Source organism: Pelophylax lessonae (assembly GCF_965119305.1).
Source record: "Pelophylax lessonae genome assembly, chromosome: 5".
Taxonomy (NCBI): domain Eukaryota; kingdom Metazoa; phylum Chordata; class Amphibia; order Anura; family Ranidae; genus Pelophylax; species Pelophylax lessonae.
In genome coordinates, this window is record NC_138772.1 from 490,080,820 (window position 1) to 490,094,193 (window position 13,374).

The 13,374-nt window shown below is 44.5% G+C and overlaps 1 protein-coding gene across 1 annotated transcript in view; it reads left to right on the forward strand.

Moving 5' to 3' along the window:
* DCAF13 (DDB1 and CUL4 associated factor 13) overlaps positions 1–13,374 on the forward strand; it is a 46,136-nt gene that overhangs the window by 25,864 nt on the left and 6,898 nt on the right. Inside the window, exon 9 of the mRNA XM_082257923.1 lies at positions 630–765. Coding sequence (XP_082114049.1) covers positions 630–765 — 136 coding nt within the window. The remainder of the gene's footprint in view (positions 1–629; positions 766–13,374) is intronic.

A 13,374-nucleotide genomic window follows, 5' to 3' on the forward strand; every position in this document is an offset into this window, starting at 1 on the left:
GCCAAGGAGGAGACGCAGGGGAAGCTGCCGCCGCTGGGGAAAGCTGCTGCTGCCTGCCCTCCACGTCAGTCCAGGGTGAGTGAGCCGGTGACGGGGGTGGTATGGTGGGTGGGCTTGAGCTGGTGTGGTCCATGGGGGGGGGGGGGGGTCGGTATGGTGTGGTCCGTCTGCATTATCGGGTTGATTTGCTAATACTGGAAAGTGCAAAATCTTGTGCAGCTCTGCATAGAAACCAATCAGCTTCCAGCTTTTTGTCAAAGCTTAAAGTTGAAATTAGAAGCTGATTGGCTACAATTCACAGCGGCACCAGATTTTGCACTCCAGTTTCAGTAAATCACCTCCCATTTGTGGGCCATGTCAGGGACTGCATTTGAGGTCCCTTTAACTCCTACATTGATGACCACTGTTATAGAGGAGTAAGGTAAATGCATAGTTATATTGGACCAAGCTTGACCAATGGAACTGTAAAAAAAAAAGCCATACTTGGAATTCTTCTTTAATGTGAACAAACAGGACAGTAAGGGAATCGTATAGTGATTTTCTGTAACCAATAGCATTATGGTGAGGCTAGGGTGATGAAATGTGTTTACTGTAAGTACCTTAACCGTGAGCTGTCTTATTGGTCCTAGGGAAGTGTATCACACAAAGAGAATGCAGCATGTAACCTGTGTCAGATGGTCAGCGGACAACAAATACATTCTGTGTGGATCAGATGAAATGAACATTCGCATATGGAAAGCCAATGCTTCAGAAAAACTTGGCCTGGTAAGAACGCTTGTCTTGTCCAATAAAGTAATCTGTTAATTGTGGCTGCAGAGAGACTGCATAGCCAGAGTGCAGAGCATAGCTTCTCCTCTGACTCATTCTATACAACCTCAGATCTTGGCCTGAGTCATTAGCACTTCCAGTGCTTTTCCTTCTTTAATTAAGATGCAGTCATTGTATTTTCTTAATTTTATAGAAAGAATCCTTTCCTTTAAGGGAACCTGCAAAGATAAAAATCCGAAACTGCCAGTGCACGCTTATTTCTGGGAGTGCAGACTCTGGGGTGTTATCCTCCTTAGTCATTGCCTTGGAACAGAACTCCAGGTTTTAGTAGCTTAAATAGTTCACTTGTACCAAGATGGTCCAAACAAACAATTACTTCATTAATAGATGCAGCAGCTGTGTGCGCTATATAAACTGTAGCCTGAGCTAGGCCTCGTATACTGCATTGGCCCCCAAACTTTTTGGTACCAGGGGCCGGTTTCATGGCAGCCAGCAGCGTCTTCACAGAATCGTTCCTCAGACTTTCTTCACACCGCATCCCAGCCCCCCCCCCTTCCCTTTACAGTACAGTTCCCCCCTTTTATATTGGTTTCCACAGTTCCCCTTTGCATCAGAGTTCTCATTTTAAAGCAGTGCCACAGTGTCCTGTGTTCCTCTTCACATCACAAGGAAGGGGATTGCATTGTAAAGGAGGGACGTGATATGAAGGGGACTGCACTGTAAAGAGTCGCTGTGATATAAAGGGGCACTGTGATGTAAAGGGGATTGGCACAGTAAAGGTGTGCTGTGATGGGAATTGGACTGCACTATAATGGGGCACTGTGATTTAAAAGGGGGCTGTAATGTGAGGAGGACTGCACTGTAAAGGGGCACTGTAATGATTACTGTGCAGTCCCTTTTTGTTTTTATATTACAGTGCCCCTAGCAATTACATCCCCCCCCCTTCCCACAACAGAGTGCCCCTTGCAGTCATGGCTGCCCCCCCCTCCTTTCTCCATAACGTGTCAATGCCCCTTCTCACTCACTGCCTCCCCTGCACAGTCCTACCTTTGGCAGGGCAGAGGCGGGAATCAGCCTGTGACCTCTCCCGACTCTCCCTCCCCACCGACAATGTCCTCCTATCAGCAGGGCAGAGGCGTGATTCAGCCTGTGACCTCTCCCGACTCTCCCTCCCCACCGACAATGTCCTCCTATCAGCAGGGCAGAGGCGGGATTCAGCCTGTGTCCTCTCCCAACTGCTCCTCCCTGCCCACAATGTCATCCTATCAGCAGGGCAGAGGCGGGATTCAGCCTGTGTGTCCTCTCCCAACTCCTCCTCCCCGCCCACAATGTCATCCTATCAGCAGGGCAGAGGCAGGATTCAGCCTGCGTGTCCTCTCCTGACTCCTCCTCCCTGCCCACAATGTCCTCCTATCAGCAGGGCAGGGGCAGGAGGAGCTGCAAATCTGGAGCTGCCCAACTTTTCATATTATAACAAGTGGGTGATTGTTAATATGAAAAGACACCCACTCTCTGTGCAGATCTCCAGCTGCTCCTACCCCCTGCCATGCTGATAGGATGACCTTGTCAGCAGGGAGGGAGAGCCAGGAGAGGATACAGGAATGGCCGCACAGCGAGTTGAGCAGCGACAACAGTCTGTGATGGTCCGGTCTAGGCCGTGGTTGCTGCTCACCTGGTGTGCGGCCCAGTCATCAACAGGACACAGACCGGGGGTTGGAAACCCCTGGTATACAGCACTGTGTTCAAGCAGAGGGATGGGAACTTTTCTCATCCTGCTCCTGAAAACAAAATTGAGTTGGGCTGAATGTAGTTTAGCCATTCAGAGGAAGCTTTGTGTTCTATAAATGATTACAAAACGTCATCTAGTAGAAATGATGCTTTGCAATCTGCCAGTCTGCAACATCCTTCTCGCTTAGTGAACACAGCAGCTCATGGTTATCCCACATGTCTTCTGCTTGGTTTGGAAAGGGTTGGGGTTTGTGATGTTTCGTTCTTAGAGAAGCCACGCCCCTCTGCTGTCTATGCGCTATGCCGTAGTGTGGGTGAGCTAAACAGGATAGTGTGGTATTTGCGTTATTTTCGCTGCACGTTGCGCAACCGGTTTCATTTGCCCTAATATTAAATCGAAGTGTGCTTTTCCAGCGATTCCTAATTTCACGAAGCTGAACACCATGATAAAACAAACCTTGTCAAAATACAAGAATCATGCATGTGCTTTATCCACTTACCCACTTGGCACTTATACCCCCTTCCTAACCAGGCCAATTTTCAGCTTTCAGTGCTCTCACATTTTGAATGACAATTACTCAGTCATGAAACACTGTACCCATATGATTTTTTTGTCCTTTTTTTCACACAAATAGAGCTTTCTTTTGGTGGTATTTAATCATCACTTTTTTTTTGCGCTATAAATAAAAAAAGACAGAAAACTTTGTAAAAAAAAAATAAATAAAAATGTTTCTTATTTTCGGTTTAAAATTTAGCAAATTTCTTCATAAATTTTGGCCAAAAGTTATATTTCTACATATCTTTGGTAAAAATAACCCAAATAAGTATATATTATTTGGTCTTTATGAAGGTTATAGAGTCTACAAACTATGGTGCCAATCATTGAAAATTATTCACACCTGATGTACTGCCAGCCTATCTCTCATTTTTTGAGACACTAACAAGCCAGGAAAGTACAAATATCCCCCAAATGACCCCTTTTTGGAAAGTAGATAATCCAAGGTCTTTACACTGCTCAAAAAATTAAAGGAACACTTTTTAATCCGAGTACAGCATCAAGTCAAACTCCTGGGATATTGATCTGGTCAGTTAAGTAGCAGAGGGGGTTGTTAATCAGTTTCAGCTGCTTTGGTGTTAATGAAATGAACAGGTGCACTAGATGGGCAACAATGAGACAACCCCTAAAACAGCAATGGTTTTACAGGTTGGGGCCACTGAAATTTTTTTTTCCCTACTTATTATCTTGCTGTTTTTCACTAGTTTTGCATTTGGCCAGGGTCAGTGTCACTACTGATAGCATGGGGCGATACCTGGAACCTAAAGAGGTTGCACAGGCAGTCCAACTCCTCCAGGATGGCCCATCGATACATGCCATTGCCAGAAGGTTTGCTGTGTCTCCCAGCAAGAGCATGGTGGAGATTCCAGGTGACAGGCAGTTACTGTCTGGGAAAGCTGGACGTTGCTGTAGAAGGTCCTTACCCCATTAGCAGGACTGGTATTTGTTCCTCTGTGTGCTGAGGAACAGGATGAGCACTGCCAGAGCCCTGCAAAATTACCTCCAGCAGGCCACTGATGTGAATGTCTCTGACCACACATTTAAAAACTGCCTTCATGGGGGTGGCCTGAGGGCCCGACATTCTCTAGTGGGCCCTGTGCTCACTGCCCGGCATCATGGAGCTCGATTCGGCATTTGCCATTGAACACCAGAATTGGCAGGTCCGCCACTGGCACCCTGTGCTTTTCACAGATGAGAGCAGGTTCACCCTGAGCACATGTGACAGACGTGAAAGGGTCCGGAGAAGCCTTGGAGAATGTTATGCTGCCTGTAACATCATTCAGCACAACCGGTTTGGTGGTGGGTCAGTGATTTTCTGGGGAGGCATATCCATGGAGGGAAGCACAGACCTCTGCAGGCTGGACAATGACACCCTGACTGTCATTGGGAATCTTGATGAAACCATTGGACCCATTGTCGAACCCTATGCTGGTGCAGTAGGTCCTGGGTTCCTCCTGGTGCATGACAATGCCTGACCTTATGTGGCGAGAGTATGCAGCCAGTTCCTGGAGAATGAAGGAATTGATACCATTGAATGGCCTCCATGCTCGCCTGACCTAAATCCAATAGAACAACTCTTGGGACATTATGTTTCGGTCCATCCGACGCTGCCAGGTTTCACCTTAGTCTGTTTAGGAGCTCAGTGATGCCCTGGTCCAGATCTGGGAGGAAATACCCCAGGACACCATCTTTTGTTTCATTAGGAGCATGCCCTGACATTGTCAGGCATGCATACAAGCACGTGGGGGCCATACAAACTACTGAGTATCATTTTGAGTTGCTGCAATGAAATTTCAGCAAAATGGACTAGCCTGCTGCATTATTTTTCCACTTTGATTTTCAGGGTGTCTTTAAATTCATCCCTCTGTTGATAATTTTAATTTTCATCAAACGGTGTGGCATCCTTTCGTTCCTAACATGTTACCCAGTCCATATCGGTATAGATATCCAGCATGATATTCTTCCCCATTGAGATCTGATGTGTTTTCAAAGTGTTCCTTTAAGTTTTTTTTGAGCAGTGTAGTAAGAGGCATGGTAGGATTTTTTTAATTTTTATTATTTTTATACAAAATTATTATATTACCAAGTTATTTCTCACACACTGTATAGGCATACTTGCAACTACACCCAAAAATACATTCTGCTACTCCTGAGTATGGCAATGCCACATGTGTGAGACTTTTACACAGCCTGGTCACATACAGAGGCCCAACATCCAAGTAGCACCTTCAGACGTTTTAGGAGCATAAATTACACAAACAATTTCCTGACAACCTATCACAGTTTTGAAGGCCCTGGAGCACCAGGACCATGGAAGTGCCCGCAATATGACCCCATGTTGAAAAGCAAACACCCCAACCCATAATCTAGGAGGCATTATGAGTCTCTTAACAACATGTCTTTATTTTCCACAAGTTTTTATAAAATGTGGAAAGAAAACGAAAATGCATTTTTTATTTTTTTTTAACACAAAGTTGTCAATATAAGATATTTATATTTGTATAAGATATTTCTAACACATAGCATGTACATAGCAATGTGAGACTTTTACACAGCCTGGCCACATACAGAGGCCCAACATTCAGAGAGCTCCATTAGGTGCTCTAGGGACATAAAATTACAACTCTAATTTCCTGACTACCCATTACACTTTTGTGAGGCACTGTAGTGGCACAGATGGGCATGGATGAGGCAAGGATGTGCATGATTGGGGCAGGGATAAGGCAGGGGTGAGCGGTGCTGCATTCTCCCTCTCCTCGCACGCTATACCGATCGCTGTGTACAGTGTGCAAGGAGAGAACTGAACCGGACATGCTATATCAAAGAAAGAGGAGCAGTAAGTGTACTCGCATGGTAAACCAGGGCAAACATTTGTGGGAAAATCTGTCTATGGTTTGCACAAAGCAGCCTTATTCCCCCTCTCGTGGGGTCCCCTGCTGGTGCTGTCTGCTCTTCCTCTTACTGCTTGTGCCCCCATAGCAAGCTGTATTGTATTGCATAAAGCAGCCTTATTCCACCTCTTGTGGGGTCCCCTGCTCGTGCTGTCTGCTCTTCCTCTTACTGCTTGTGCCCCCATAGGAAGCTGTGTACTATGGGGCAGCCGTGCGGGCTCCCTCCTGAGTCTGGCAGTTTGTGTCCATAGCCACCAAGTCAGCAGCCACTGACACTGTAGCTATACATCCTATGCTATCCTTTAATATAAGGACACTTCCCTTTCCAGGGATCCAGTGATCTCGGCACCCCAAGCTGATTCTTCAGTTGGCTTCAGGTGCAGGCGCCGGAATCTTCACTAAGGTAAACCAGCAGCTGGTTTCCTACTGAGCGCACCTTTTAAGGCCCTATATGCACACATATGCAGGTGTTTGCGCTACATGCATAGGGCAGCTCATACATTTTGATGGGCTGCCCTACACGTAACAAATGCAGCAAAGTAGACTTTGCACCTCTTTGGAGAATAAAGCTTTGCATGTTGCTGTGTTTTTCCATGCTAAAAACCACGTCTGCTCATCATGTTTGTTTCACCATTACCAATGAATGGCACCACATGCACAACACGTGGTATTTTCAGATTTGCATTAAGGCATGGAAAAATGCGCGGTTTTGTGCACGTTCATAAAATGCTATAGTGTGAATGCAGCCTTTAAATAAAATAAAACAATTCTGGCAGCCCTTTAACACTTGGGTTGTAGATTGAAACACTTGTATTGGTTATTCTTCTACAAATGGACCTGTAATATAGACTTCTCTACACCATGTTAGTTTGCCAAGAATTAAAATCCCACAAATCTGTATCCTGATGTTTGGGCGAAGTTTGATAAACCACAACAACAAGAAAGCTTCAAAACAATGTGAATAATTTATTGTGTTGTTCAGTTTTGTACTAATTACTTACAGGAGTCTTCTAGGTTATGTGTTCATTTTCTGGCCACATGGAGGCGCTATCCAGCTTTTCACCACTGCGGGAGACTGAAGTCTCCTGTAAATAGAGCTGTTTTTCAGTGTACAGGTCATTGCTCAACACTTTAACAAGAAAGCACAATTAATTGAATCCTAATTTGTTTTTCTCCTAGCAGGAGGCCAATGTAAATAGCCAAGATCGCAGTTCTCTCCTAGCTGTTTAAAGACAAGGTGGGGGGGGGGGGGGGGTTCTGCAGGGTATCTGATGGAGGGGGGCTGAATATTACACTTAGCATCCAGTAGCAGTGAATGTGACTTTTATTAAAACACATGCAACTGGAAGATTCACCTGCATTGAATGATTGTCAGATTCACTGCTTTATATTTATACCCCATCAAATCATCTTCCCTTTTTTATTTTCTTATGATGTCTTTACATTCTATCTATGATGAGCTTCAAGACCCTTGATCCTGGTTTTAATCTATTACCCCCCCCCCCCTCGCCCACTTCCCTAGCCCATCCTATCCAATGAAAGCATCCTATTGTGACAGCTCTTGAACTGATTGTGGCCTGGAAAGAAATTGGTTATGTCAGAAACATGGAGGATGCTATTAAAGTGATAACTCTTTCATAGGCCCGCTGGAGTGACTGGCCTCAGTTGGTACACAGCGATGAAGCAAAAACCTGCTACTTAAGCTGTACTTGTTTATCTGCATCCCTCACTCTTCCACAGCCTTCCATAATACACCAGAGGGTATTTCTCATATTCCAGGAGCAAGGGGCAGGGATCTGATGTCACACATTGCGCAGCACAGAGCTTAGTGTAATCTGATACCTAAGTGGAGGGAATGGACACACCCCGTATACACAGTCTCATTGGAGGAAATGCACAGCTCAGGCTGTCAATCACCTGCTGTTTGCTTGAGGGGGGCAGGAGATACTCCGAGGATTGCTTGGTGTCAGGAAAAACTTAGTAGTGACTCATAATGGAGGGAGCAGAGAGCAGACAAGATCCACACTAAGTGCTATGGCTGAGGCAAGTACACACTATAGAAGGGAAGGCTTTGCTCATCTTTCATTTTGGGGTTTGCAACCACTTAAGCCCCGGAAGATTTTACCCCCTTCCTGACCAGGGGGTATTTTGCGATTCGGCACTGCGTGACTTTAACGGACAATTGCGCAGTCGTGCGACGCTGTATCTAAACGAATTTGGCGTCCTTTTTTTCCCCACAAACAGAGCTTTCTTTTGGTGGTATTTGATTACCTGTGCGATTTTTTTTTTTTTTTTTTTTTTTGGATCATGCGCTATAAACAAAAAAAGAGTGTAAATTTTGCAAAAATAGCAATATTTTTCACATTTTTTTTTTATATGAAATTCCCCCCCAAAAAAATGTAAAAATCAAAATTTTTTAACATTTTCGGCCAATTTGTTTTATGCTACCTATGTTTGGTAAAAAAAATTGCAAAAAGCGTATTTTGATTGGTTTGCGCAAAAGTTATCGCGTTTACTAACAAAGGGAAAGATTTTTAACGCGTAATACCCTTGACTGACATTTTTGACACTTTTGGGGTTACCAGTGACATTTCTACAGTAATCAGTGCTATACATATGCACTGTTACTGTAAAAATACACTGGCAGTGAAGGGGTTAACTTTATTTGAGAGGGAGGGGCTGTGTGTGTCCCTAGGGGCGTGCTTTCTACTGTGATTGGCTGTGGCTTCAGATGTATGAACCGTGATCAACGGTTCTACATAGTAGAACCGTATGATCATCCTTCATACACAGGGGAGAATGACAGGCAACTTGTTTACACAAGCCGCCTGACTTTCTCCCTCTCCCCCGACAATCGCAGAGTGACCGGTGGACATCGGGTCCGCCGGTCACACGCGCGGGGGGGGGTGCGTGACCGCGCGGGAGCGCGCCTCCGGCGGCGCGCGCTCCCTAGACCCTCACAAGCTAGCGACGTAGACCTACGTCGCTTTGCCTGTGAGGGGCTGACTGCCGACATAGATCAGCGTTAGGCAGTCGGCAAGTGGTTAAAGTATATGGTCAAAATGTATAATCCTATATTACTTTTTGCATTGTATTGAAATTATTTCTAGACTGCCCCTTTTTAATCTGAATGATCTTGAAGTTTGGAAATTTACTGTGTGAAGATCCCCACACATTTACTACTTTGAATTCTGTGACACGCAGTCACTGTGCCTTGTGGGGTTGGCACTGCTGTGTCACATTTCACAGAGCCGGCCTTTTGAACTACAGAGGTGCTGAGAGGTGGAGTTTGAGGAGGCGGAGTCAGTACAGGACCTGTCAAAACTTTCAGCGCCACTCCAAGCAAGGGCATAATATGGTGTGGTTCCCCGCTGGTGCTCAAAAGAGAGCTGGCGTCCAGTTTCATACATCTAGAGTGTCAGTAAGAAAGGTATAAGACACTGCTCAACCAATCCGATCCATGTTTGGTGTAAATGACCGCCTCAGCCAGCACTGCTCCACTGACCAGGGCTGACGCATTTCGCCTTGCCCAGCATGGCTTAGTCATAAAGGAATCTACAGGAATCCCTGTTTTCAGACAGCAAGGTACCATGGGATATGTAGTCCTTATTGACTAATCGTAAACCAAGAAGCTGCAAAGCATGCAGGGATTCTAGGAAGTTGTGGAAAAAGACTGCTAGCAAACAGGCAGAACTTACAACATGAAAGGAGATTTTTAAAGTAAGTTTATATTGGATTGTTTAATTTTTTTTTTTTTTTTTTAAATTGTTGTTTGGGGAACAAAACATCAAACTTTTGGGTCCATGGCCAGAAAACTCCACAGGCCTTAATCCCATTGAGAACTTGGTCAATCCTCAAAAGGATGGTTAACAACCCCCCCCCCCCCCCCCCTACAAATTCTGACAAACTCAAAGCATTGATTATGCAAGAGTGGGCTGCAATCAGTCAGAATGTGGTCCAGAGGTTACATGACAGCATGTCCGGGTGAATTGCAGAGGTCTTCAATAAGAAGGGTCAACACTGCAAATATTGACTTTTTGCATAAACTTCATGTAATTGTCAAAGCATTTGACACTTATAAAAATGCTTGTAATTATACTTCAGTATACCATAGTAACATCTGACTAAAGGAACTAAAAACACTGAGGAGCAGACTTTGTGAAAGTTAATTGTGTCATTCTCAAAACCTTTGGGCAGAAATATATACTTATTTAAAAAAAAAAAGAAAAAAAAAAAAACACCCCTATTAGCCTTACTACAGGCTACATTCATTCTTTCAGGACAGCATGATGGTTGGCTTGTCTGAGAAGCGAGCACGCACACATTAATTTACAATTCCGGCCCATACACACAATCAGAAAATCGTACCTAAATACCACTTTCAAAGCGATCGTCCCATAATCTGATCATTATATTAGTACACAGCTTTCGAAAGCCGATCTCGACAATTTATGTGAAATTATCCGATGGGACAAACGCAAACATTTTCTTGTACACCAGTTCGTGCGATTTTCGTTTAATCATTACAGTTGTCTTCCAAAAATGCAATACAATATGACATCACTTCCGAATTTTCAGTCTGCCGTACGAGAACGTTCATAACTTTAGTAACCTCTTTATTTTCAATATGCGACTAGTGTGCAAAAAAAAAAGGACGATCGTTCATCCGATGATCTCATCATGTGTATTAGGCTTGGCTTTCGACCTCCTCTGTTCACAATGAGTCAGGCCAGCTGCTCAGCACATTTCCCAGGTGTAAGTGGAGATCATTGGAGTAGCAGTGTCTACTATAGTGATTTCCAGCTTCCGGGGGTATCAGCCAGGTATGGTATATATTATACATAGTTACATTGGTCCAAGGTGGATCATGGTAACTATTAGGGATAGACCGATTATTGGCAAGGCTGATATATCGGGGGCCGATATGCACTTTCCCCAATATATTGGTATCAGCCCGGAACTGGCTAATATTGCCAATATTCTTTTGACGTCGTTCTGCCTTCTTAGGCCGCCTCCCTCGCCTTGGACAGTCTCGTCTGGAGTTGGGACTAGTCTCACGGGAGTGTATTACAGCCATACACCCACCCACAGCAGCCTGGTGCCAACCAGCCACCCACATCCACAGGCACTGTACCAGCCAGCCACTCACAGGCACTGTACCAGCGAGCCAGCCACCCACAGACAGGGTGCCAGACAGCCACCCCGCCCACAGGCCCTGTGCCAGACAGCCACCCACCACAGGGTGCCAGCCAGCCAGCCATTAAGCATTAAACAAAAATCAACATATTCAGTACCAGATTTGTGTAAAAAATTATCTTTATTTTTCAAAACTTTAAATTTACAAAATATCGGCCGATACGTTGTGACCAAAATATCAGTATCGATCTATCCCTAGTAACTATGTTTAATATAGGCATACTTGCAATTCTTTAAACTTCAAGCAATCGTAAACTGTGGTATTTAATATAAATAAATATTCCCTGCAAGGCAATGGCATAATGTGCTAGTATGCATCATGTACTAGCACATTATGAAATACTTCCCTTTTTAAAACCAAGTCCTGGCAGGGCTTCCATCTTCACCTGGTCTTCCTTCCAGGTTCACGGGCTCCGGCATCTTTGAATGGCTGAGCCGCGATGACATCACTCCTGTGCATGCCATGCTATAGCACTCTGAAGGCACGGCATGGGTATGGCATTGCTTGAGAGTGCATGCGCCAGTGACGTCACTGGCTGCCAAAAGAGTGATTATCTCCTAATCCGCGCACGTTTTAGGGAATATTCGATTTACCTGTAGGTGAAAATCACAAAGCAGACTTTTACTGTACATGCCTGTTAGTCGGCATAGTAATGACTCATGGTGATGGGTGGTGTTTGTAACACATTTCAGACACAGGACAGCAAAATCCTATTGACTTTAATTAAAACGGTAGTAAAGTCCCGCGTTACGGAAGTCTTAGCACCGGCACACCGCTCTGAGGGAACGGCACAGGTACACCTTTCCTTCAGAGCACATGCACGGGTGACGCCACCAGCTGCGGCTCACTAGAATAACCTGTAAATGGTGCACATTTAGGAGATTTTCATTTTACCTACAAGTAAGCTTTATTATAAGCATACCTGTAGGTAAAAATAAAAAAAAAGTGAGTTTACGAACACTTATGCCTCGTACACACGCAACGATTATCGACCGACCGATCGTCCGACTTTTGTCCAGAGTTGTGTTGTGTTGGTTGGAATGTGCCTAGACTGCACATGAATTTTCTCGCCCAACAAAAATCAACTTCAGAAGTGATGTCATGTGCTGGTTTACTTTCCGTGTGTTTTTTCATCTCTGAGCATGCCCAGTCTTGCTCATCAGATTTTTGTCTGTCGAAATCTGTACTGACTGACGAACAATCGGCCGTTTTGTTGACGGCCAACAAAAATTTTATAGTCTGCACACCAGATTTTTTTCGGCCGAAAAGTCGGAGTCGGTTGTCGAAAGCATCATACTAACAAGCCGAAAATCGGCCGATCGGACGTTGGCCGAAAATTCCCGGCCAATAATCGATGCATGTTTACGAGGCATTACCAAGTAGTTCACGTGACAATTGGGGGGCCAGTTTACAGCACATGCAGTCCAGTGTGTGTGTTTTTTTTTTTTTTCCTGCATCAAAAACGCATGGAAAGTAGGTATATGGTTTTTAATGGCATAGTTCACACCAGTGCTTGCAGTTCCAGTTCTAGAAAAAAATAGAATATGCTGCATTTTTCCTGTACTGGAATGCTGTAACATGCATCAAAAATGCACCGAAACACATGTCCTTATTTAAGGTGAAGAAAAAAAAAAGGGGAAAAATGCACTGGACTGCATTAAAAACTCACCAAAAACGCACTGGAACGCATGAAAAACGCGCATGCAAAAAAAGCATCTGGACTGCATTTCTATGGTGTGAACTGGCTCCTAAAAGGCTGCCTTTGACCTGCATTGCTCTTGTTTGGTAGTCGCATGTTCTGTTAATATTCATTTGACCGGCAGGAAAATCGGGTCAAACAGCCTTTTCCAATGCTGCTTTTTCCATTCAAGCCTTTGCATAGATGTAGTTACTATTTAACCCCTTTTCCAGTCCTCTCTTCTGCTCATCAGTGAACAGTGAACACTTAAATAGAAAGAAATCTAGTTAAACCAGTACTATGGGTAACATTTAAACATATACTGTATGTGCTTCAGTATGTCACTAGCATAAACACAGCAGTCATTTTAGTTTTTCTGAGTGCCCCCCCCCCCCCTCCTGTATCATAGTTTTATTACAGTCGATCCTGCCAGTAGATTTTTTTCCACTTCCTGCAATTGGGTGACAACGCTGGTTGCTCTGTAGTGAACTCACTGCAGTGTTGTCACCCTGTGGACAAGGTTTTCATAAATGGAGTTTTGGACTATAAACAGGAA